The following is a 27,654-nucleotide window of genomic DNA, read 5'->3' as shown; positions in this document are numbered from 1 at the left end:
ATAGACTGGGGGGATAGACAGACTCTCTCTCTCTCTCTCTCTCTCTCTCTCTATATATATATATATATATATACACACACATATATATATGTATTAAATATTTTCTATGTGCTAGGCCTATATAGGTGCTGGGTGTGCAGTAGTGAGTTAAAGATATCTCTGCCCATGTGGAGGTTACAGTTTTATGAAATTAATAACCATAGTTCACAAATTGTGTTTAATATACAGTCTTTATTCAAATTGCTCTGATAGCTAATGTTGTTTCTAGTCTTTCCCACCTTTTTCTGGTCCTAGAGCCAATTCAGGGTCACACATTGCATTTAGTGGGTATAACTCTAAAGTCTCCTTTATAATCAACAGCAGGCCAGTCTTCCTTTGGCTTGTATTACACTGGTATTTCTGAAGAGTATAGGGCAGCTGCCTTAGAAGATCTCTCAATTTGTGAAATATAGATTTCTCTAACTCACTGGTTCCAAACACATGTCATGTTGGACATGAACCAGAAACATCTGGGAACATGGTGAAAACACAGAGACCTACCCCCTGTCCTATCTCTTTCTATCCTATTAATACTTTGATGAGCCTGGGGCTCTGTATTCTTTATTAGTTCTCCAGGTATCTGCAATACACCAAAGTTTGAGAATCACTAGTCTAATAATTTTCTCATGGCACGAACACTCTATAGATGATGAAATGGCCTCAGTTGCATCTCACAAGGAGGTATGCAATGTTAGTCTGTCTTGTTTGAGTTGAGGTGGTATCTGCCAGATTATTCTGAAGTCACCTTTTCCTTTGTAATTAAGTTTTCTGGAATTGACACTTTGAGGCTACTTGACTATCCTGTTTCTTAACAGTCTTTGACCCAATGATCTCGGCCTCCAGTGGTGATCTTGCCTATGTCAGTTAGTACTATGGTCATTGCAAAATGTAAGTTTCTAATTGAATCACCTTCAACATTTCTTAGTTAGCATTCATATGTAAAGAATAATTTTTCCTTCTTCTCCATCTTCATTTTTAAAAACTATTTTTCAGGCCAGTCACGGTGGCTCATGCCTGTAATCCCAGCACTTTGGGAGGCCGACGTGGGTGGGTCACCTGAGGTCAGGAGTTCGAGACCAGCCTGGCCAAAGTGGCAAAACCCCATCTCTACTAAAAATACAAAAATTAGCCAGGCGTGGTGGCAGGTGCCTGTAATCCCAGCTGCTTAGGAGGCTGAGGCAGGAGAATCATGTGAACCTGGGAGGCAGAGGTTGCAGTGAGCCAAGATTGTACCACCGCACTCCAGCCTGGGTGACAGGCTGCTCCATCTCACACGCACACACAAAAAATCCTTTCTGTCATTCATTTTGATGCTCTTTAATGGTTCTCACTTTGCCCAACAGAATCCTCTTTAAGTCACATCCTGTGTTCTTATGGCTTGTCCTCACCACTTTTGAGCTTTTTTTTTTTTTTGAGACAAGGTCTCACTCTGTCACCCAGGCTGGAGTGCAGTGATGGAATCACAGCTCACTGTAGCCTCAACTTCCCAGGCTCAAATGATTCTCCCTCATCAGCCTCCCAAGTAGCTGGGACTACAGGTGCCTGCCATCAAATCTGGATAATTTAAATTTTTTTTTTTGTAGCAAGAGGGTCTCACTATGTTGCCCAGACTGGTCTAGAACTACTGTGCTCAAGCAATCCTCCTGCCTAGGCCTCCCAAAGTGCTGGGATTACAGGCATGAACCACAATGCCTGGCCTCACTTCTTTATTTCATGACATGATAAGACAGTCCAGGCTTTCTCTAAACTTTTGCTGCCATAGCCTTGGAATCAACCATTTTTCCTTTTAGTGGAGAATGGTAGCTAGAAACCAAGATCTGGTTTCTATTTAAACTACTTGGAACTTCATCTCAAGAACAAATACGTGGCCAGGCGCTGTGGCTCACGCCTGTAATCACAGCACTCTAGGAGGCCAAGGTGGGCAGATCACAAGGTCAGGAGATCAAGACCATCCTGGCTAACACGGTGAAACCCCGTGTCTACTAAAAATACAAAAAATTAGCCAGGCTTGGTGGTGGGCGCCTATAGTCCCAGCTACTCAGGAGGCTGAGGCAGGAGAATGGCATGAACCGGAAGGCGAAGCTTGCAGTGAGCCGAGATCGTGCCACTGCACTCCAGCCTGGGCGACAGAACAAGACTTCATCTCAAAAAAAAAAAAAAAAAAAAGGACAAATACATGTGCCACCTAGCCATCTAGCCATCTAAAAATAAAAGTGCATTGCACAAACCATACCTGGGCTGGTACCTGGGGAAAGTATGGTCTGGCTAGTTTTCTTTCCTTTCTCATTTTCATATCTGTGTGTATATATATATATATATATATGTTTTTTGTTGTTTTTTTTTTGAGATGGAGTCTCGCTCTGTCGCCCAGGCTGGAGTGCAGTGGCGCAATCTTGGCTCACTGCAAGCTCCACCTCCCGGGTTCACGCCATTCTCCTGCCTCAGCCTCACGAGTAGCTGGGACTACAGGCGCCCGCCACCACGCCCGGCTAATTTTTTGTATTTTTAGTAGAGGCGGGGTTTCACTGTGTTAGCCAGGATGGTCTCGATCTCCTGACCTCATGATCCGCCCGCCTCTGCCTCCCAAAGTGCTGGGATTACAGGCGTGAGCCACCGCGCCCAGCCTCATATCTGTATATTTGTATTATCCTCCCACGGCTGAGCATTAATTCACATATGACAAACTTTCTCTCTCTCCGTTTATTCCTATCTTCATCGTGATCAAGTTTCTGAGAAGCGGTCTGCCCAGATACTTTGGTCATAATGCTCATGTCTTTGAAACTGTGATACACACCCACAAAAATACCTGTATTTGTTTGTTTTTTTGTAATGCTTTTTACTTTTTCAAAGCATCTTTATGTCTCGTTTTTGTTTGTCCTCAAAACTCCATGAAGTATTATATGGATATTATTTATTTTCGTGCTACTTTTATAGAAAATAAAGCCAGAAGAGTAAATGATATTTTGACATCTAACACCTCTTTGTGTGTAGTGTCGTAAATTTGCTTATCTAGAATTGCTGTCTAGGTATGCTTACAGTTCTTATAGATGGTGAAGCCTGGGCTATGTCCTCACAGTTCAAAAACCTGGGATCCCTTACTCTGAGCTGAAAATCAGGGCAAATCAAATCTATAGTGAATCAAGAAGCACAAGAAGCATTCCCTTTTTAAAAAGAAAGATATAAATACCCCCACCAACTTTTTACTTCGTTACTCTTTCAGTTGCTATTCTACAAATACTGAACACCTGCTGTGTGCCAGGGAGTGTTCTAGCTTCTGGAGCTACAACTGTGGCAAAAACAGATAACAATTCCTGCCCTTAAGAATTATACCTACTAGGCAGGGGTGACAGCAGGTAGGGCATCAGACAATAAAGAAAATAAATAATGTGTATAGTGTATTAGGAGATGTAAACAGAGTCACCAAATACAGTTGTGCAGATTGCTCACTGCCCAACTCTGTGTCCAGTAATGCCAATGGAGGTCTTGGATCTAAGCAATTAAGAATGGGGTTGCCACTTTGAGAGGCCAAGGTGGGCGGATCACTTGAGGCCAGGAGTTTGAGACCAGCCTGGCCAACATGGCAAAACCCAGTCTCTAAAAATACAAAAATTAGCAGGGCTTGGGGGTGTGTGCCTGTAATCCGAGCTACTCAGGAGGCTGAGACATGAGAATCGCTTGAACCTAGGAGGCAGAGGTTGCAGCGAGCCAAGATCACACCACTGCACCTCCAGCCTGGGCAGCAGAGCAAGACTCTGTCTCAAAAAAAAAAAAAAAAGAATGGGGTTGCCATTCAGTCAGATGGAAAAGGATACAGGTAAGATCAGGAGTTGTTTCTTAACTTTGTATTGAAGAATAATATACATATTGAAAAGTGCATATAGGCTGGGTACTATGGCTCATGTCTGCAATCCTAGCACTTTGGGAGGCCAAGGTGGGTGGATTGCTTAAGCCCAGGAGTTCAAGACCAGCCTGGGCAACATAGCAAGATCCTGTCTCTACAAAATATAAAAATGGAAAATTAGCCAGGCATGGTGGCACACGCCTTTAGTCCCAGCTATTTGGAAGACTGAGGTGAGAAGATCACTTGAGCCCAGGAGTTCGAGGCTGCAGTAAGCCATGATAGTACCACTGCACTCCTGGGTGACAGAGCAAGACCCTGTCTCCAAAAAAAAAAAAAAAAAAAAGTGCATGTAACTAGCAAACTAGCATCAACGTCAAGGAAGCAGAAGATTACTGGCACCGAAGAAGCCCCTCACATTTTCTCTTCCAGTCCTTATTCTGTCTGCTACCATTTGCTTTTTTATTTATTTATTTATTTATTTATTTATTTATTTATTTATTTATTTTTGAGACGGAGTCTTGCTCTGTCGCCCAGGTTGGAGTGCAGTGGCATGAACTCGGCTCACTGCAACCTCCACCTCCCGGGTTCAAGCAGTTCTCCTGTCTCAGCCTCCTGAGTAGCTGGGACTACAGCTGCCTGCCACCATGCCTGGCTAATTTGTGTATTTTTAGTAGAGACGGGGTTTCACCATATTGGTCAGGCTGGTCTCGAACTCCCGACTTCAGGTGATCTGCCAACCTTGGCCTCCCAAAGTGCTGGGATGACAGGCGTGAGCTACCGCACCCGGCCTACAATTGCTTTTAACAGCATTTCTTAGTTTTGGCTGACTTTGAACTTTGTATGACAGGAGTCATATAGTATGTATTCTTTTATTGTCTGGCTGTTTTTACTCAAATTATGTTTTTGAGATTCATCCATATTCTTGTATGTAGCTGTGCCCAGCTTGTTCATTTTCACTGCTGAATAGTAGTATATAGTATGAATATACTTCATTTACTTATTTGTGGACCGGGCACGGTGGCTCACGCCTGTAATCCCAGCACTTTGGGAGGCCGAGGCGGGCGGATCACCTGAGGTCTGGGAGTTCAAGAACAGCCTGACCAACATGGAGACACCCCAGCTCTACTAAAAATACAAAATTAGCCAGGCGCGGTGGCACATGCCTGTAATCCCAGCTACTAGGGAGGCTGAGGCAGGAGAATCACTTGAACCTGGGAGGCGGAGGTGATGATGAGCGGAGATCGAGCCATTGCACTCCAGCCTGGACAAAAGCCAAACTCCGTCTCAAAAAAAAAGAAAAAAAAAAAAAAAAAGTCATTTGTGTACCTTGCAGTATTTGATTATTACAAATAGCACTGCTTTGAAGATCCTAGTGCCTGTCTTTGAGTGGACATATGCAAACATGTCTGCTAGGTGTATACTTAGGAGAAAATTGCTGAGCCATAGTGTATATGTATGTTATGCTTTAGTAGACTCTGCCAAAAAATTGATCCAAACCAACTTATAAGCCTGGCATGGTGGTTCGTGCCTGTAATCCTAGCATTTCGGGAGGCTGAGGTGGGTGGATCACTTGAAGCCAGGAGTTCAAGACTAGCCTGACCAACATGGTGAAACCCCATCTCTACTAAAAATACAAAAATTAGCTGGGCATGGTGGCAGGAGCCTGAAATTCCAGCTACTCAAGAGGCTGAGGCATGAGAATTGCTTGCACCTGGGAGGCAGTGGTTGCAGTGAGCCAGTATTGCACCACTGCACTCCAGCCTGGGTGACAGAGTGAGACTCTGTCTTAAAAAAATAAAAATAGGGCAGGCACGGTGGCTCAGCCTGTAATCCCAGCACTTTGGGAGGCCAAGGAGGGCTGATCACAAGGTCAAGAGTTTGAGACCAGCCTGGCCAACATAGTGAAACCCCATCTCTACTAAAAATACAAAAATTAGCCAGGCATGGTGGCACACGCCTGTATTCCGAGCTATTCAGGAGGCTGAGGCAGGAGAATTGCTTGATCCCGGGAGGTGGAGGTTGTGGTGAGCTGAGATCGTGCCACTGCACTCCAGCCTGGGCAACAGAGGGAGACTCCATCTCAAATAAATAAATAAAATGAAAATTTAAAAATGTCTGCTTTCAAAGAAAACAAAAACAATACCAACTTAGAGTCCACCAGCCACGTATGAAGTGTGCAGTAAGATATAAAGTCTGTTTCATGTAATGCAACCAGATATACCACGGACATTGCAAAGAACTACACAAAAATATTACTTGGAGACAATTTTACTATAAGCCTAGAAAATGGAAATAAATTAGCTAAAACTTAACATTATTAGCTTTGGTGAGACATTGGTTACAAGTTAAATACACTAAAAGCAGTCATAATCCTGCATGTTAATAATCAGATAATAGTGTGTCCAGAATTGGTGAGTTCTTGGTCTCACTGACTTCAAGAATGAAGCCGTGGACCCTCGTGATAAGTGTTACAGTTCTTAAAGATGGTGTGTCCAAAGTCCATTCCTTCTGATGTTCGGAGTTTCTTTTTTCTGGTGGATTCATGATCTCACTGGCTTCATGAATGAAAATGCAGACCTTCGCCAGCAGTGTTACAGCTCTTAAAGGTGGTGTGGACCCAAAGAGTCAGCAGCAGCAAGATTTATTGCAAAGACCAAAAAGAACAACCCTTCCACAGTGTGAAAAGTGACCCAAGCAGGTTGTGAAATCTGGCTCTGGCAGACTGCTTTTATTCCCTTATCTGACCCCACCCACATCCTGCTGATTGGCCCATTTTACAGAGAGCTAATTGGTCCATTTTACAGAGAGCTGATTGGTCCGTTTTGACAGGGTACTGATTAGTGTGATTACAGTCCCTGAGCTAGACACAGAGTGCTGATTGGTGTATTTACAATCCTCTAGCTAGATATAAAAGTTCTCCAAGTCCCTACTAGGTTAGCTAGACACAGAGCACTGACTGGTGCATTTACAAACCTTTAGCTAGACACAGAGTGCTGATTGTTGCTTTTACAATCCTCCAGCTAGACATAAAAGTTCTCCAAGTTCCTACTTAACTCAGGGGCCCACCTGGCTTCGCCTAGTGGATCCCGTGCTGGGGCTGCGGGCAGAGTTTCCCGCCAGTCCTGCACCACGCGCCTGCACTCCTCAGCCCTTAGGCAGTCGATGGGACCAGGCGGCGCCCATTGGGGAGGTTCGGGCCATGCGGAAGCCCACCACGGGGGGCTCAGGCATGGCGGGCTGCAGGTCCCAAGCCCTGCCCCATGGGGAGGTGGCTGAGGCTGGGCTAGAATTCGAGCGTGACGCAGGTGGGCCAGCAGTGCTGGGGGACCCGGTGCACCCTCCACAGCTGCTGGCTGGGTGCTAAGCCCCTCACTGCCCAGGGCTGGCGGTGACGACCAGCGGCTCCGGGTGCAGAGGCTGCCGAGGCCACGCCCACCCGGAACCCGCGCTGACTCGCGAACTCGCGAACATGGAGCACAGCCCTGGTTCCCGCTGGCGCCTCTCCCTCCACACCTCCCCGCAAGCAGAGGGAGCCAGCTCTGGCCTCAGCCAACCCAGAGAGGGGCTCCTACAGTGCAGCGGTGGGCTTAAGGGCTCCTCAAGCGCGACCAGAGTGGACACCGAGGCCAAGGAGGCACCGAGAGCGAGCGAGGGCTGCTAGCACGTTGTCACCTCTCAATAGGATGAAAAAAAAGCGTTTGCTATACATTTGTGTAGCAAAATGTAAAATACTGAATATTAATCCTCACATAGGATGAGTGTGATATTTGTAGGTATATCACAAAACTTTATGATCACTATAAAGCGATTTCATTAGCCAGGCATGGTGGCCAGTGCCTGTAGTCCCACCTACTCAGGAGGCTGTGGCCAAAGGATCTCTTGAGCACATGAATTTGATGTTACAGTAAGCAGTGATTGCACCACTCCACATTAGCCTGGGTGACCCCATTTCTAAAACAAATTTTAAAAAGTGATTTCAATAGAAATGTGCTATGGTTGCAAAGAGGAAGACAAATTATTATTTCTTTTTTAAACTTGACAAGATCAATTTAAAATTTCTTTGAAAATAAGAGAATGTCAAAGATTCATATGGAAAATTAAAGCACTTATCCTATCAGATATTGACACATATTGTAATGAACAGTGATTAAATGTTATGGAACTATGTAAAACTTGAACAGTGACCCAGAGCAAAGGAGAGAATCTAAAAACAGACATATGAATTTAAGAAGCAACATGGCAAACATTAGTGTGGAGAATAACATTAAGAGAGTCTTTGGATGCTAGGCTTTGTGACAAATGCTTTACATTCATCCTTTATTGAATGCTTTTATACCAGGGGTCCCCAACCCCCAGGCCACAGGCTGCTACCAGTCCATGGCCTGTTAGGAACCGGGCCACACAGCAGGAGATGAGCAGCGGGTGGGTGAACGAGAGAAGCTTCATCTGTATTTACAGCCACTCCCAATCACTCGCATCAATGCCTGAGCTCTGCCTCCTGTCAGATCAGCAGCAGCATTAGATTCTCGTAGGAGCATAAACCCTATTGTGAACTGCACATGCACGGAATCTAGGTTGCCTACTCCTTTTGAGAATCTAGTGCCAGATGATCCGTCGCTGTCTCCCATCACCCCCAGGTGGGATGGTCTAGTTACGGGAAAACAAGCTCAGGGCTCCCACTGATTCTACATTATGGTGAATTGTATGATTATTTCATTAATGTAAAAATAATAGAAATAAGGTGTACAATAAATGTAATGTACTTGAATTATCCCGAAACCATCCCCCAACCCTGGTCCGTGGGAAAATTGTCTTCTACAAAACTGGTCCCTGGTGCCAAAAAGGCTGAGGACTGCTGCTCCAAACAACTTGGTAAAGTTAACATTATCTTCCATTTTGCAGATGAGGAGCTGAGTTTCAGAAAAAATAACTTTCTCATGGCCCCACAGGTTCTTCCAGTGGGGAGATAGGTCCCAGTCCAATCAGACTTCACAGACTAGGAGAAGGGCATGTCAAAGGAGAACAGATTGAAGGACACAATTTGTACCTAGTAGATAAGACAGAGAGTTAATAATATTAGTAATGTATACGCAACTCAGATCAAACAGAGGTTCTCAAATAGGCAAGTAAACAAAGGCTCGTTTCACATATGGGTAATAGTAAATAATATGCATTTGCAAGGGAAATATTCAAATTGGTTAGTAATTTTAAAATTGCTCAAACCAGTAAAGGTGATATTGAAAAAAAAACTGCAAATTGAAATTGTTTTTCAGGATTTATACTTTTTTAACTAGCAAAATAATTGTATTGATTTGATATAGTTTGTAGAAATATATGTGTTTCCCTAAGATGAAAACATTAGTGAAAATGTTTGATTTTGCTATCTTGTTCTGGGTGATGATTACATGAGTAACAAACACATGTCAAAATGTATTGAGCTGTACACTGAGACTTGTGCATTTTATTGTATGTACCTCAATAAAAAAAATTAAATACTGAATATACTGGCTGGGCGCAGTGGCTCACGCCTGTAACCCCAGCACTTTGGGAAGCTGAGGGAGGAGGATTGCTTGAGCCCAGGAGTTCAAGACCAACCTGGGCAACATGGCAAAACCCTGTCTCTATAAAAAATACAATAATTATGGCCAGGCACGGTGGCTCACACCTGTAATCCCAGCACTTTGGGAGGCTGAGGCAAGCAGATCACTTGAGGTCAGGAGTTTGAGACCAGCCTGGCCACATGGCAAAACTCTGTCTCTACTAAAACTACAAAAAAAAATAGCCTGGTGTGGTGGCACGCACCTGTAGTCCCAGCTATTAGGGAGGCTGAGGCAGGATAATTGCTTGAACCCAGGAGGCAGAGGCTGCAGTGAGCTGAGATCGCACCATTGCACTCCAGCCTGGGTGACAGAGTGAGACTCCATCTCAAAAACAAAACAAAAATTAGCCAGGCATGGTGATACACACCTGTAGTCCCGGCTACTCAGGAGGCTGAGGTGGGAGAATTGCTTGAGCCTGGGAAGTCGAGACTGCAGTGAGCCAGGACAGCACCACTGCATTCCAGCCTGGGTGACAGAGAGAGACTCTGTCTCAGGAAAAAAAAAAGCCAATCCTGAACATATTAAAATATAGTAAGTGATGAAATTAGTGTTATTTATAAGTAAGAAAATAAAGGTAGAAATAACTAGATGCTGCCAAGATTAAGGTTAGTATAAAATATTTAGCATGGTTAGTATAAAGCATTTAGCCCACAAATTTATAATTCAACTTCTCTTAAGAGCCACAGTAAAGAGGGAGTTACAATCACTTACATAACTCAGAGTGGTCATTAAGGTAAAAAGAAAGGAGCTGCTCAGAAGGGGCACAGTCAATATTGATATGAAAAATCAGAAACTTCTTCCATGGGTCCTCCCAATGGGATATCATATTGTGTAATAAACAGTGTTCTCAACAACACACTGGAAGTATTAAAATAATGAGTTCTGAGGGTTGTTACTTATATTGTTTTTCAACATAAGCCAGTGGAGTAATGCCAGAATACAGTTCCAAAAAGGCAATTTTACCTGGATGAGCCCTTATGCTTTATATAGGTTTCTGATTATTCTAGCCTAACCCAAGAATAAAACTTAGAGAACCTAGAGAAGTGGTTCTCAACTAGGGGCCATTCTGAGGACATCTGGTGGTGTCTATAGATGTTTTTAGTTGTCACAGCCAGGGGTAGGCTGCTATTGGCACCTAGTGAGTAGAGGCCAGGGATGCTGCCTACACCCTATAATGCCCAGGGCAGCCTCACAATAAAGAATTCTGTCACTCAAAATATCAGTTGTGCTGAGGTTATAAAACCCTGATCTAGAAGAATGAATGGGCATTATATCACTGAGACCATCCCCCATAAAGATTACCTCTAACAACTAGCTTGGACAAAAAGGGAGAAAATGATGTACCCAAAGGATGTGAGTAGGAGTGGGGTGCAAATGTAGTAGCTATGGCCTGGCTTTCTAGGGGGCAGAGTAACTCCTGGAAAATAGGCATCAGCACAGAGGAATATGTTTCTATGGTTTAGGAATAATTGCCTTGTAGGGTAGTAGAGGTCTTCATTGTTGGCATGGCTCCTCCACCACCAGCCTAATTGCATAAAAACCAGTGCGGGTGGGCAGGGGCCATGGCTCACACCTGTAATCCCAGCACTTTGGGAGGCCAAGACAGGCGAATCACTTGAAGTCAGGAGTTCGAGACCAGCCTGGCCAACATGGTGAAATCCCATCTCTACTAAAAATACGAAAATCAACTGGGTGTGGTAGCGTGTGCTTGTAATCCCAGTTGATCAGGAGGCTGAGGTGAGAGGATCACTTGAACCCGGGCAGCAGAGGTTGCAGTGAGCTGAAATTATGCCACTGCACTCCAGCCTATGAGGCAGAGTGAGACTCCATCTCAAAAACAAACAAACAAAAACAGTGTGGGTTTATCTGACCCAGCATATTCCTACCTCCATGTAGATCTATCCTCAGGAGAAATGAGATGTGAGTTAAACTCCAGGCAGCTGCATGCACTCACTCATTTCTGTCCTTATCACATCTGCTCTTTGCACTGTTTGTTGGCTTGGCAGTAAACCAAAGTGAGAGCATCCTAGACAGCATCGAAATAGTCCCTCCCCCCCAACCTTTTATTTTTTTTAAGGACAGGTCTCACTGTGTCACCCAGGCTGGAGTCCAGTGGCGCAATCACAGCTCACAGCAGCCTCGAACTCCTTGGCTCAAGCAATCCTCCCACCTCAGTCTTCTGAGTAGCTGGGACTACAGGTGCAAGCCGGAGCACGCTGCTTGAGTATCATTCTTGTCAATTTTTGAACTGTAAAAGCTTTGAAGTCTGACTCTGCTCAGCAGTGGATACAGTTGACTACCAACATCAAGTAGCTCCTTTCCATCTGTGGTCATTGATTTCCTCTAGATCACATCTTCCCAACTTTGCCCCCAGAGAAAGAGAGAGAGAACTTTCTTCCCTTTGGTCTAATTCAGAAAATCCTGGAGTGGGTCCTTGGAGCAGTTTCCATCCTCCCCCAAAAAATTGATGATGTGTTTCTACTAGAGCCATAGGGAAAGAAGTAATTATCCAAGATAATGGAATTGTCTGCTCAAAAAAAGAGAAGGGTACTTGCCAGTCAAAACAGATATCCACCACTCCAGGAATATATGTCCATATTTTTCTTTTTGCAAACTTTTTTTTTAAGAGATGGGGTCTTGTTTTGTCACCCAAGCTGGAGTGCAGTGGCACAATCACAGCTCACTGCAGCCTTGAATTCCTGGGCTCAAGCGATCCTCCCCACTCCACCTCCTGAGTAGCTAGGACTACAGGCATATACCACTCACTGGACCCGGCTTCAAACTTTTATTTTGAGACAATTTCAAACTTACAGAAGAGTTGAAAGAATAGTACCAAAAGATGTTAGTATGTCTGCCAAACCAAATTTACCAGTTTTTAACATTTGGCTCTATTTGCACTTTCTCCTTTCATATGTAAATTTTTTGACCCACTTGAGAGTAAGTTACAGACATCATACCTGTTTATCCCTAAAAATTTTCATTGTATATTTCCTAAAATCAAGGACATCCCATATATGACCTAATTATAATGATCACATTCAGAAAATTTAACATTGAACCTCTACTATTTATTTAATATACAGTCCAGTTGTCCCAGTAACGTCCTTGTAATATTTCCTCCTGATCTGGGATAGCATGCTGCACTTAGTTGTTACGATTCTTCAGTCTCCTTTATGTTGGAACCTCTTTTTTCATATTCATCATATTGGCATTTTGGAAGAGCATGAGCCAGATGTTTTACAGAATATCCCTCAGATTGGATCTGTCTCATGGTTCCTCATGACTGGATCTAGTAATGCATTTTTGACAGGAATGCCACACCGTGGTGTGCTGGAGCTAGCTTGTACCATCTCATGAGAGCTAATTCTCACATCTCTCTCCACCTCTGTGTTCTGTGATGTTATATTGGTAACCTGAAATCAGCCATGGTGGGAGTATTTACACTGCCGACATCAACTAATGCTACAAATCAGACCTTTCCCAGCCCCCAGTTTCCAGTTGTGAAACATTTTCATTTCTTGGATAGGTGGGGTTGTGTAATTCTCCATGCATACCTTATGATCAGGAGGCTCATGAAGCTGATCTATCCCATTATTGGCAATATCTCATCACAGGGTTAAGATGGTATGTGTCAGCTTCCCCTTGGAAGAGTTACTGTTTTCCCTTTTGTGATTAATAAGTAATCTATGGAGAGTTATTTGTGATTACATTAATATCCTGTCCTGTTTCTCATCAAACTTTCACTCAAAAGTTGTGGGTTTTGGCTGAGTACGGTGGCTCACACCTGTAATCTAAGCACTTCGGGAGGCTGAGGTAGGTGGATCACCTGAGGTCAGGAGTTTGAGACCAGCCTGGCCAACATGGTGAAACCTCATCTCTACTAAAAAAAATACAAAAATTAGCCGGGCATGGTAGTGGGCCCCTGTAATCCCAGCTACTTGGGAGGCTGAGGCAGGAGAATTGCTTGAACCCGGGAGGCGGAGGTTGTGGTGAGCCAAGATCATACCACTGCACTCCAGCCTGGGCAACAGTACGAGACTCCGTCTAAAAAAGAAAAAAAAAAGGTGTGAGTTTTTTACTTTTTGTTTTTGAGACAGGGTCTTGCTCTGTTGCCCAGGTTGAAGTGCAGTGGCATGATCATGGCACACTGCAGCTTCGACATCCCAGGCTCAAGCCATCCTCCCACCTCAGCCTCCCTAGTAGTGGGAATATAGACATGAGCCACCACACCTGGCTAATTTTTGATATTTTGTAGAGCAGGGTTTCGCTATGGTGCGTGATCTCAAACTCCTGAGCTCAAGCAGTGCCCCCACCTCAGCCTCCCAAAGTGCTGGGATTATGGGTGTGAGCCCCTGAGCCAGACTTCAATAAATTGTTTTTATTTATTGAAGATTATTGCCTGAATCAATTAGTACTAGAGAGGTGCAAGGGTAATTTTCTTTCTTTTTCATTTCTTCTACATTTATTTGTTGGTGTTCTACAAGTTAATTTTAAAGACTTCTACTTAAAATAGATAATTAGTAGTAGGCTTGGAAGCAAACTGAGGTGTCCCAGTAGTTTCTCAAGTATGTCTAAATCCTAAGTATTTATGACCACAGTATTAATATTCATTGCTGTAGCACAGATAAGTTTCCATGAAGTACTGATCCATATGAGAAGAGCAGAATCAGTCTTAAGAAATATTTTCCCACTCTACTTTGAGAGTGTATGTTGATAACATACAGTCCCAGCAACAGTGGAGATAGCCTTTGGATTCATTTTTCCACAGCCTCACCTGTTTCCAGTTTTTACCAAAAACATACCTTTGGAGGATTCCTGATAAGAATTTGCACTGCAGTCATAAAAAGTTAACTAGTGCATGGTAGAGTGGAAAGAGCACTGGACAGGGAGTCCAGAGTTGCCATGTTCAAGGGGATTGGACATTACACTTCATCTTCCTGATCCTCATTGCCTCCCATCATCTGCAAAAAAAAAAAAAAAAAAAAAATAGGAATCATATTTTCACTAATTTCCCTTGCGAGCCCCAAAACTATCTTTGATTCTGTTCTCCTACTTGGTAATCAAAACCTAGAATTCACCTCATTAGCCTGGTGTCTTGGTCAACTGAGCCAAGAAGCCAAAGACAAAAATGAGATGTCCTGTGTGGCACCTGAACCCAGTGACCTATTGATTGAATTTATAATCCAGTTAAATTAGCCATGAGGGTGTGGCACCAGGACTTGATACTGTTCATATTACCTTTGTGCATTCAGCCACATCATCTGACTCACTTCTCTGGTTCTCTTTGTTTATCCATGACAGTCATGGAAACCCACTGAAGTGTCCCGTTACCTCTCTCTTTGAGGAGATCCTTCTCTCAAGTGTTGGCTTGCCCGGTACCTATAATGTTACCTCTGTTGCCATGGTTGAGAGTAAAAGCAATGTTCTGTCCTGGGCAGACGGCACTTCCAAAACAGCTTTTACACTTCAGGCTTGAAATCCTGGAGTTCTTTTTAAGTCTTAATTAAATTTCATCAAATGAAATTGCAGAGAACTGGGCAAATAGTGTTACACCTGAATGATGTATTGTTTAGTAAACTCTGTGAATGAGTCAAAGAACTTTGGCAGTCAGTATTAGGACTCAAAATTTGTTGCCTGGGATTTCTAGAACAGTGATTGTTCAATGGAAGGTGAGGTAGGGGCTGAGGGTTTTAAAAGAATATGGGCCTTTGCCAAAGCATGCGTTCTCTTCTCTTCCTGGAACAAGATTTTGCTAGAGCCCACTCCTTCACCGCACCGTCACCCTCCTCCACCAGAACTGTATTGGGGCCACTTGTGTAGGTGGAAAAGTCCACAGGTGAGTTGGATATTTGCTCCCCACTCTTCTGGAGCTGTCTGAGCCTGGTACTTGTCTTGCTCAGTTCCTCATTTCAGCATTTTTAATACTTAATAACCCTTCTAAAGTAGAAAGTTATTTAGCTGCTTCCCTAAGAATATCTGCTGTAGGTTTTTCTGTCTGCTGAACTTCCATTTAATAAATTGAAAAGTTGGTGTCTGAAATATTTTTCAGGTGACTTGTCTGAGGTTCTGATGATGCAAAGGTGGGTCGTGGGATGTCAGAGGAGTTGGCAGTAATTTTCAATTTACTTTATTCATCTTTAGCGTTTTTAACATCTTAAGTAATTTTTTCTTCTCTAAGATTTTAAGACACATTTGACTTTAACTTTGAGTTCCTGCCTAATTTCAAACCCAATGATGTTTTTGAGTTCTCCTGTTATCCCTCCTCCCTTGCTGTGAGTTTCTTTTTCTTTGAACTAAGGAATGTAGCCTTTCTAAAATTTAATCTTTATCAACACCCACCTCACCTGTTGGATGAACCGCCTTATCATCTTTCACCAGATTGGAAAACCACCGTCTCCTGCCTGAAAGGCAGAGGGCAGTTGATTTCTGCAATCAACCTGGCTTCCCTTTGATTTTGTAATCTGTTTCTAGAGATTATGGGCGAGCTTTGAATTCCAAGGCTCTGGGCCTGTCAGCTTTTGAGGCAAAAAACTTTGAAGCAGATCCTCTCCTCAGGTTTCAGAAGGGCGGCCTGTGTGTTAGAGGATGAAATTAATTTGTTTTCATCTGGTAATATAAGGGAAACATGAATAATTATCACTGCTGGCATTGTAACACCCTGGGGTTTTTATTTGCTCATTTTATTTTATGGGTTTTAAAATAATTATTGTTTGTTTTTTGAGAACCCTCTTCAAATCACGTGGAAACCTGAAAGAAAAGCACAATCCTTTCAGAAATCCTCACTGAGCCTAACTACCTCTGTGAACCTGTCTATTGTATATTTACTTTAAAAAGACTTAATCTCCCCATTGATGCACTTGGTATAACCAGGAAACACTCCAGCTCAGATTCAAGAGGTGGAAGGGAGGAAGAAAGAATGCAGGGCAATTTCCAGGAATTCCATGTTCTTAAATACTGTGCCCTTTCAAGTACTAATTATACAGGTCTTAGGCAATAATGGAGTTACGTGGAATTTTTTTGCATTTGTTAAAACTTACAAGCTAACATTACCACTAAAACCTTTTTTTAAAATAAAGATACCTCTATACCATTCATTGTTATAATATGGTTTAGTAATAATATTTCATGTATCATCGCAATTTAAAAAATATAAAGGTGCATATGAATATTATTGATAGAGCTATACCCTTTCTGCACATATCTATGCATCCCTACTGGTCTACTGTAAAAGCTTTTTTTTTTTTTTGGTAGAGATGAGGTCTCTCTATGTTGCCCAAGCTGGTCTCAAACTCCTGGCCTCAAGTGATCCTTCTCCCTCAGCCTCCCAGAGTACTGGGATTATGGGCATGAGCCACTGTGCCAGGCCCTGAAAAAGCATTCTTTACCAAGGCCCAGAGCTCCAATTTTTCTTTGGGGTTTTGAATGATAAAAAAAAAAAAAAGGAAAACTGATAAATTAGAGTTCCTCGAACTTCAATATAAATCAACAGAATTTTAGTCTTCAAAGCATTTGCTGTAACTGATTTTTAAGGCCTCACATTTTATCAGTAATAGTACAAATATGAACTCAACAATGTGTCATTGACACAGAAGTGAATTTATATTTTTAATAATATTTACATTGTGTGTATACTGAAATAACCATACTGTAACACAGGGGAAAAAAATTATCCCAGGAAAACACTCAACAAATGAATCTAGGAAATTCTGCAGAGTGCTTAAAAATGAACTTGCAGAGATAAAAATTTTTCATTTAGAAGTTTTCTGAATGTTTAGCCTCAAAGTCATTCCCATTTCTTCCTGAATACTGCTCTCTAAACATAATTCTTCACCACAGCTATTTAAAATAGACACACACACACACACACACACACACACACACACACACACACAGTGGTTTCGCCTTAACCCTCAATGAGTCTCTCCACACCCCCCACTTTCCCCTGCAATGGTATGATCTGCATTTGATCGTAAACTGGAGGTGCCAAGCTGTGACAGCTTCCTCAACTTCAGAGCCATTTGCCACAATCTAGGAAAGCCCCATGTTCAATGATGCTTTCCTTTTCCATCAACAGGGGCAAATCGAAGTAGACAGCGAAACCATCTTCAAGTTAGCAGCGTTTATTTTACAGGTAAGATTGGACAAACTGCCTCTTAGCAGCTCCCTTGTGTTTGTTCGTTTTTGTTAACTGCCTGCAACTCTGAAACTTTTGCATGGGTCAGTGTCTGTTGGATTTTTAAGCCAGTTAGTTGTTTGCCGATGAAAAATGTGCGCCACCGTCTTCTGCTTTAGAATAGTTTGCATGAGCTACAATGTGATATTGTGAGTCTCAAAGAAAAATGAAATTTAGACTGCTCTGAAGGAAAAGAGTTAAACCCATATTCCTGGAAGAGAGCTCTGGGATACTTGAATTTGGGAGGCAGCAGTTGTTACAACAGCTGTAATTTTCATTTAAATTTAGTAACTTTTGTATACATTTTCTTGTGGTCCAGTAAAAGAGCCCTTTAGTTCTTAAAGGCATTAGTCTGTTTCCATGCTGGTTTAAAAAGTAAAGGGAAAACAAATAGTATGTGTTGGTTTACCTGTATTGTGGTTTAAAAGGTCTTCCTCCAGTTCTAAAAAGTGTGCCACTTGAATGAAAAGCATTTATCATGTGATCTTAAAAACGTACAGTGAGAAATAATTATTTGTGCTTTTTCACATATGTATGTTTCTTTTGTTAAGAATAAGGAATATTCCTAACAGGACAGTCAGGGTTTTCTTATCAATGCCTAATTCTTCTTATGCCTATAGGGAGAGCATTCCTGAGAAACACTCTTCAAAACAAAACTCAGGAACTTTAAGAGGGGAAAGTAATCAAGATAAAACTCATTTAGCTTAACAAAGATACATATTGATCAACTCTGTTTTTGTTTGTTGTTTTTAGGAAGCCAAGGGAGATTATACCAGGTAATGCTTTTCTTTTCTGATATTACTATGCAAAATAACCCTAAAGAATCATTTTATGTGGTTATTTTAAATAACAATGGATACAAAATCAAAGGAAAGTAGATCTCTAAGGCAGGAGACTGAGATCTCTTCGCTCTTCAAATAGAGACCTATTCTTTTTGTGAATGAATCAGGGAATGATGCTTTCTTACAGTTTTTGAAGCCAGAATGACAGCGAATTGTAACCAGAAGCTCTCCAAAGTTCTGTTTTCTGTCATCTGTTAATTAGTGAGATGAAGAAATCTATAAAAAGCTTTGATAGCTTATGCTGATTAAAAAAACCTTATAATAATCTTGTGTTCGAAGAGTTATAATGTATGCACAAAAAGATTAAATCCATCAGCTGCTTAGTTAAGGGATTAATAGGGGCTTTCTTTCACAGCTGCCCCGAAGGGGCCTCACCCTTCATACACTTGACCTAACAGTTGTATTGTTGCTGCGGAGACACTTAATGGTTCTAACTGCCTCACTGGCCACATCCACAGAGGGTGCTTATATTTGAATTCACCCTCTACCTGCTCCATTCTGTCCTTTTAATGCAGTCGTTGGAGTTGTAGAGAAACAGTTAAAAAGGGTGGAGGCAATGCTTCCCTTTGTAGGCCAATGACCCCTTTGAAAGCCTGGCCTCTACGATGTTAATGTTCGACTCCTGGTAGACGTTACTCGTAGATTATTTACAGATCACCTAGCACTCATTCCCAGCCAAGTCTTTGAATAATGTGCCCCTTAACGGACTAACAAAATAATGCCTTCCAACCTTGAAAACTTCCAGTTACGGAGTTGTACTTCAGTTCGGAAACTCCCAACACTCTCGTCATCTTCCCATTCGGCTTTGGTAGAATGTTCAAGGATGCCACTTAAAACACCATGATTCCTCACCACAATCTCCCACCAGTTCTGTTTTGTGCTCTCTCTCTATATATATATATTTGTGTGTGTGTGTATTTACATTTTTCTAGGTTAAGAAATTTGAAGAAATCATGAAAATCAAACACCAATTGTTTTTAATGGAAAGAAAGGGGCAGGAGTTTAAAAAAAAAAAAAAACAAGAGTATAAGGTAGTTTACAGACCATTAGTATCATTAAAGGCTCACGCCTGAGGCCGGGCATGGTGGCTCACGCCTGTAATCCCAGCACTTTGGGAGGCCGAGGAGGGAGGATCACTTGAGGCCAGGAGTTCCAGACCAGCCTGGCCAACATGGTGAAACCCTGTCTCTACTACAAATATAAAAATTAGCTGGGTGGCCGGGCACGGTGGCTCACGCCTGTAATCCCAGCACTTTGGGAGGCCGAGGCGGGCAGATCACAAGGTCAGGAGATCGAGACCATCTTGACTAACACGGTGAAACCCCGTCTCTACTAAAAATACAAAAAAATTAGCTGGGCGTGGTGGCGGGTGCCTGTAGTCCCAGCTACTTGGGAGGCTGTGGCAGGAGAATGGCGTGAACCCGGGAGGCGGAGCTTGCAGTGAGCCGAGATAGCGCCACTGCAGTCCGGCCTGGGCAAAAGAGCGAGACTCCGTCTCAAAAAAAAGAAAATTAGCTGGGCATGGTGGCAGGCACCTGTAATCCCAGCTACTCAGGAGGCTAAGGCAGGAGAATTGCTTGAACCTGGGAGGCGAAGGTTGCAGGGAGGCGAAGGTTGCAGTGAGCCAAGATCGCGCCACTGCACTCCAGCCTGGGTGACGGAGTGAGACTCAGAAAAAAGCTACTGTGTCTCTACTGTTGTCTTCTCCAGAAAAGCCACGTTTCCTGGGAATATCAGATATGCAAGGAACACAGTCATTTATGGGGGTGATTTTTAAAAAACAACCCTGGATAAGAAATCATACGGGAGGTGATTCTAAAGTCAATTTGTAAATGAGGGTTTCAGGGCCCAAAAGCTCACACTCAATGGATTGCTAACCCACCTTCCCCACTTAGCCCCAGTCAAGGCTGTGACTGACACCCTCTGAGCCTCAGTTTCCTCATCGGTAAAATGGTACCTTTCCCATAAAACTGTCATGAGAATCAAATGTATGTAAACGTTGCCCAGGGCAACATCTGGCTTATAGCAAGTAATCTACACCCTTGGGCTATTATTATTAATTTAGTTATTATTATCCTCATTATTACTATCATCCTATCTGGTCTCTTATCTACCTCTGATGAGACTTTTGAGACTAAGGTTGGTCTGAAGAAGCTGTAATAACCTATAGTTATGGGGGAGGTGGAGAATAGAAAAAGAAAGGTTAATTTCACAAACCTTCCTTAGGGAAGATCCCTTGCCTGAGGCAAAGGAAGGCCTAAAAGGGACAGTCCTTCAGTTGTTCAAACATTTGAGCCCTAGGACATCAAGGTTGGCGAGTTAATTCTGGGCAAGCCCAGTCCAGACCTTTGCCTTCACTCGAGCTTGTTCCTGGTGGTTTTCCTGAGTGATCACGAGGTTGAAGTGGGGCACACTGTTTTGAAATTGTCCAAACTACACTAAGTAGTGGAGAGAGCGTGGGACTGGAAATCACGCAGACTGGCAACATCCCTCTGAGTGGCCACTTATCCTTTCTGAGCCTCAGTTCCCTCATCTGTAAATTGGGGTTAATCAAAACAATGGCTTTGCAGGTTGGTTTTCAGGACATGTGGGGGCATTTTGCAAATTACCATGCTCTCCCTATCTGATCTTCTCCCCTGAATAGAGAGGATATGTTTTTCCTCCAAAGTTTTGTTCTAAAACTCCTCTTTGTTTTTGTTTTGTTTTATTTGGTTGTTGTTTATTTTTGAGATAGAGCATTGTTCTCTCACCCAGGCTGGTGTGCAGTGGCATGATCTTAGTTAACTATAACCTCCACCTCCTGGCTCAATCAGTTCTTTCATCTCAGCCTCCTGAGTGGCTGGGACTACAGGTACACACCATCGCACCTGGCTAATTTTTGTATTTTTTGTAGAAACAGGGATTCACCATGTTACCCAGGCTGGTCTCAAATTCCTGGGCCCAGCTGATCTGCCTATGTTGGCCTCCCAAAGCGCCGAGATTACAGGTGCAAGCCATCGCACCCTGCCTTGTTACAAAACTCTTCTGAGAAAATCAGGCGCCGGGTGCCAAGCACAGTGGCTCACGCCTGTAATCCCAGCACTTTGGGAGGCCGAGGCAGGTGGATCACCTGAGGTCGGGAATTCGAGACCAGCCTGGCCAACATGGAGAGAAACCCTGTTTCTCCTAAAAATACAAAATTAGCTGGGCATGGTGGCACATGCCTGTAATCCCAGCTACTTGGGAGGCTGAGGCAGGAGAATCTCTTGAACCCAGGAGGCAGAGGTTGTGGTGAGCCGAGATCGCACCATTGCACTCCAGCCTGGGCAACAAGAGTGAAACTCTGTCTCAAAAAAAAAAAAAAAAAAAAAAAAAAAAAAAAATTAGCCTGGCACGTTCGCAGATGCCTGTAGTCCCAGCTACTTGGAAGGCTGAAGCGAGATAATTGCTTGAACCCAGGAGGTGGAGGTTGCAGTGAGCCAAGGTGGTGCCACTGCACTCCATCCTGGATGACAGAGTGGGACTCTGTCACAAAAAAAAAAAAAAAGAAAGAAAGAAAATCAGCCAAGGCCAGGTGCAATGGCTCACTTCTGTAATCTCAGCATTTTAGGAGGCGGAGATAGGCGGATCACTTGAGGCCAGGAGTTTGAGACTAGCCTGGCCAACATGGCAAAACCTTGTCTCTACTAAAAATACAAAAGTTATCTGTGCATGGCAGCACACATCTGTAATAACAGCTCCTGGGGAGGCTGAGACACAAGAATCGCTTGAACCTGGAGGTGGAGGTGGAGGTTTGCACTGAGCTAGAGATCGTTCCACTGCACTCCAGCCTGGGCAACAGAGCAAGACTCTGTCTAAACACACACACACACACACACACACACACACACACACACACACACACACAAAGAAAGTCAGGCAAAATAAAATACCATGAGGCAATGTTGTAGTGGTTAGAGCAAAGACTGTGGAACCAGACAGCCTGATTCAAATGCCAGGTCGGCTACTTATTACCTGTGTAATCTTGAACAAATTACTTAAAATCTCCAAGCCTCAGTTTCCTCATCTGTAAAATGGGACTTACAATTATAATACACACTCCATAGGATTGCTGTGAGGATTAAATGAATTAATATTGCATTTGTAAAGTATTTAAAACAGTTCCTGTAATCCATCTTATTTTACCAAATTGATGGACATGATGGACTCCCCTATTGTTACAAATATTACTTGTTTCCCATATAAATAATGGGAAAAAAGATGTTCATCATGGCCTTATTTATATTAGCTTTTTTCCCCATAAAGCTAATATAAATAATGCTGTGATGAACATCTGTGTGTATTTATTTTTAGTCTTGCTCTGTCATCCAGGCTGGAGTGCAGCTCAGTGCAACCTCCACCTCCCGGGTTCAAGCAGTTCTCCTGCCTCAGCCTCCCAAGTAACTGGGATTACAGGCACATACAACCATGCCCGGCTAATTTTTGTATTTTTAGTAGAGACAAGTTTTCACCATGTTGTCCAGGCTGGTCTCAAACTCTTGACCTCAGTGATCCGCCCACCTCAGCCTCCCAAAATGCTGGGATTTTTGTTTAAACAGAGTCTCGCTCTGTCACCCAGGCTGAAGTGCAATGGTGCCATCTTGGCTCACTGCAACCTCCACCTCCTGGGTTCAAGAGATTCTCCTGCTTCAACCTCTCAAGCAGCTGGGACTACAGGCATTGAGACTGTGTCTCAAAAAACATGATAAACAAAAAACATTGACCAAAATATGTCCCCAAATACCTTCCTAGGCAAAGTGGCTTTTTCAGTAAAAACAATGACTGAACACCTAATTCTTAAGGCTGCTCTGGTCCACTCCTTGTGAATATCCACCTCTTTCTTGAACTGAGCATTTCCGAAGCTGACCTCACCAACAGCCCAGCCTCCAAACCAGCAGCTCTTCCATTGTCTCCCTTTGAATTACAGCTCCATTCTCTCTTGCATGCTGTCTGAGGATTTCCCCTTTCCTTTCCCATCTTTTTCCCACCTGTCAGACAGATTTCCTTCTGCTGATCAGCACCGCAACTTTCTCAGCCCTCATTCCTTCCCACTCAGCCTGACTGTAAAAGTGTGTGTGTGTGAATTATGTGTTGAGCTAATAATTGGGTATTACAGTGTTACTTTATATATTATTTTTTGAGATGGAATCTCACTCTGTCGCCCAGGCTAGAGTGCAGTGGTGTGAGGTTGCTCACAGCAACCTCTGCCTCCCGGGTTCAAGCAATTCTCCTACCTCAGCCTCCCAAGTAGCTGGAATTACAGATGAGCACCACCATGCCCAGCTATTGTTTGTATTTTTAGTAGAGACGGGGTTTCACCACGTTGGCCAGGCTGGTCCCGAACTCCTGGCCTCAGGTGATCTGCCCGTCTAGGCCTCCCAAAGTGCTGGGATTACAAGCGTGAGCCACCATACCTGGCCTACAGCATTATTTTAAATGTACATGTCTGATTTCATTCAGTCTTACCACATTAGCTATTATCTCCATTGAACAAAGTAATAAATGTAAAATTTAAGCCCAAAGAGATTGTTACATTGCTGGTGAGTTCTCAGATCTGTTCTGATTCCACCACACACTACTGCCTGTGCATAACTTCCAGCTACCTTCCTACGACATAGATTTGATCATTGTTTATTTCTAAAAATCTCTTAATTTCTCATTGCACACAGACACCTGCCCACCAACACCAGCACAACCTGGCATTCAAGGCCATACTTGGTTGGCATTACACATTTAATCTCCCATTCTCTGCTGTGCATACTCCTTAGTATCTGCTCATGCCTCTCTTCATTTTTTCTCCGCATAGCCCATGCTATCTGCCTTCATGGCTTTGTTCAAACTCTTCTTCCTAGAATACCTTTAAAAACAGCAATCCTCCCCTTTTTATTTTGTTTCCTGCCGTGTTCCCTTCAGAGTATTTTAAGTTAACATTATCATAACCAGTAGGAAACCCTGCTCTCTGAAAGTTAATTAAAATAGTGGAGTGGGGACTTCCATTTTCTTTAAATAGATGACAGTCTAAATTTCCAAGTCAGCCCTTAAACCGCAAAGATAACAGGCTACTTGGGTAACACAACACAGACAAACAGAGAATTCCTGAAAGCTGACACGGCAAGGAGGCAAGGCTTTATCACCCAGCTGCCAGCCACAAATGAGTTTGTAAAAGCAAAGCTTTTTTTTTTTTTTTTTTTTTTTGAGACAGAGTTTCACTCTCGTTGCCCAGGCTGGAGTGCAGTAGTGCGATCTCGGCTCACTGCACCCTCTGCTATCTGGGTTCAAGCAATTCTCCTGCCTCAGCCTCCCGAGTAACTGGGATTACATGTGCCCACCACCACGCCCGGCTAATTTTTGTATTTTTTAGTGGAGAGGGGGTTTCACCATGTTGGCCAGGCTGGTGTTGAACTCCTGACCTCATGATCCACCATCCTCGGCCTCCCAAAGTGCTGGGATTACAGATTACAGGTGTGAGCAACGAGCCCGGCCTTTTTTTTTTTTTTTTTTTTTTTTTTAAGATTTTGAGAGGTGAAAATTACCAAGTAACTATGTGATTAGGGTGCTTCTACTTGTAAGAAAAAGTGAGTGACTACATTTTGCAATTCAGTGCTGGGTCAGAATGAGAGTATATTAACACCCAGCTTCAAGTGGGAAGAGAATATTCACAAGTTACAGCTGTGCTACAAAAAAAAAAAAAAAAAAAAAAAAAAAATGCAGCTGTTTCCCATGGGAAAGGAATTTCTTTGGATGCCCTGGAGAGTAGTTAAGGAAGGGAGGATAAAAACACTTTCAAGAAATTTGCCCCTTAGTTATTACACCTCTGGAGCACTTAAAGCTCTAAAATCTAATTTCATTTCCAGAGTCTTTACCGTCAATGATAATAATAAAAATATCATCTCCCATGGGCAAGGCGCTATGCTGAGTACCCACTGGAATCAATGGGAAGGCTGTAGTGAAGAGAGGAGTTTTGGAATTTAACTGCCTGGGTTCAAATCCAGGCCCAGCCTCTTGTTATGTACCTGTGGGTAGTTTGCCTAGCCTCTCTGGAACCATTTCTTTGTCTCAATAAACAATATTTGCCATTGTTACTATTATTAATATGTTTAATCCTCACAGCAACCCTGTGATGGCACTGTCATTGTCCCCATTTTATAGATAGGAAAACTGAGATTTGTAGCTGTTAAGTAGCTTACTATTTAGGTCACATAGCTAGAGAGTGGCAAATTAGGGCTCCAAACCACATGCATTTTACCACTGTTAGAGGTTTCCTTTTTTGTTTTTTGGGGGGTTTTTTGTTTGTTTGTTTGTTTTTTTGAGATGGATCCTCGCTGTGTTGCCCAGGCTGGAGTGCAGTGGTGCAATCGCAGCTCACTGCAAACTCCGCCTCCTGGGTTCAAGCAATTCTTGAAATTAGCCACCATGCCTGGCTAATTTTTTAATTTTTAGTAGAGACGGGGTTTTACCATGTTGGCCAGACTGGTCTCAAACGCCTGAATCTCAGATAATCTGTCAGCCTCAGCTTCCCAAGAGTGCTGGGATTACAGGTGTGAGCGACTGCACCCAACCAGTATCTTTTTTTGTATCCCAACACAAATTTGTAAGAATCATTACCTTCCTGGCCAGCAGAATAAAGAAGCCTTACTTGACAGAAATGAAACGTTTTTGTCTTATTTCAGGTCGGGCCTTTGATGAATCAACAAAACACTTTTGTGAAAACTCTTGAGAAGTGATTTTCCTCTCTACAATACTTGGTTAAAAGTTAAACAAAGTTTCCCAAGTTCTCTTGGCTAAGTTTTCAATCTGCTCATGAGCGCTATGAATCTCCCAGAAGGGGACACATAAGCAGCATTTTCCACTCTTATTTCAGCCTCTTGCTGGACCACACACTCTACTCTATGAACCATAGAATCAGAGTAGGAGTCAGGCTTCTGCATTTCACAGCTTAAGTATTTTGCATTTCAAAACCCCTTGCATTTCACAGCTTAAAAAAACCTGATGCAACTAAATGAACACCTAATACATCTTTAAAACCCTAAGCCCTTTAAAAACCCTAAGCCCCACCTTAATACATCTTTAGACAGTTACTAACACCACATAGCATCAGTCCTATACAGGAAGTAACTCTCTTGACCCATTTGAGTTCTCAGTTTCTTTCTCCACTGGAGTGGACCAGGCCGTTACACCCATCACAGCTACTTGGTCCTGAAATGAAACTCAGCATACTTGGCCTCTTCAGGTAGCAGCTGGCTGAGACACAGGCATGCGTGGCATTCGGTAGGAATAGAAAGTAGCATGACATGAACTACTTCCACTTCTCAAAGTGCAAACCATCCAGAGTCTACAGGAGCTGTGAGACGGCATTGTCGAGGGAGAATTCTACATTCCCCCACTGATAAGCATTTCCAGGCCTTTTGGTTTGTTTCTGGAAACACACTAAGTGATAACATAACACATAACAATACAGTCTTCTTATCTGTGTTCAGATGGCTAATGCGGTTAATCCATTTTTTTGTGTGATCAGGAAAGACACATTGAATCACACATACAGGAAGAAGGATTAAAGAGTTGGGGCTTCAAGTTGACCATAAATAATTTTTCACTTGTCTAGTAGGAAATTTCCCAGAAGAGAAACACATTTCTTTGACTTTCCATTCTTTTGTAGGAAAACATTATCTGCATTGATTGTTTTTCTTTTACGTGTTCTTTTTTTTTTTTTTTTTTTTTTTTTTTGAGACGGAGTCTTGCTCTGTCGTCCAGGCTGGAGTGTGCAGTGACGCTATCTTGGCTCACTGCAACCTCCGCCTCCCGGGTTCAAGCAATTCTCCTGCCTCAGCCTCCCAAGTAGCTGGGACTACAGGCACATGCCACCACGCCCGACTAATTTTTTGTATTTTTAGTAGAGATGGGTTCTCACCGTGTTAGCCAGAATGGTCTCGATCTTCTGACCTTGTGTTCCACCCTCCTCGGCCTCCCAAAATTACAGGCATGAGCAATCATGCCTGGCCTATGTATCCTTTTTCTAACTCTAGATTTAAGAATAAATTTTTTTAAATTGTAGTAAAATATACATAAAATTTATCATCTCAACCATTTTTAAGAATAGAGTTTGGTAGTGTTAAGTAATGTTTATGTTGGGTGTGTGTGTGT

The 27,654-nt window shown here is 42.9% G+C and overlaps 1 protein-coding gene across 4 annotated transcripts in view; it reads left to right on the top strand.

Annotated features, from left to right (window-relative positions):
* Positions 1-27,654, top strand: part of FRMD4B (FERM domain containing 4B) — a 372,987-nt gene that overhangs the window by 274,483 nt on the left and 70,850 nt on the right. For all 4 annotated transcript variants that reach the window (XM_008963959.4, XM_034956863.3, XM_003811580.5 and 1 more), the window contains 2 exons: positions 17,555-17,611; positions 18,407-18,429. In XM_008963959.4, coding sequence (XP_008962207.3) covers positions 17,555-17,611; positions 18,407-18,429 — 80 coding nt within the window. The remainder of the gene's footprint in view (positions 1-17,554; positions 17,612-18,406; positions 18,430-27,654) is intronic.

This window comes from Pan paniscus, chromosome 2 (genome assembly GCF_029289425.2).
Source record: "Pan paniscus chromosome 2, NHGRI_mPanPan1-v2.0_pri, whole genome shotgun sequence".
NCBI lineage: Eukaryota > Metazoa > Chordata > Mammalia > Primates > Hominidae > Pan > Pan paniscus.
This window is presented reverse-complemented; position numbering and strand designations above follow the sequence as displayed.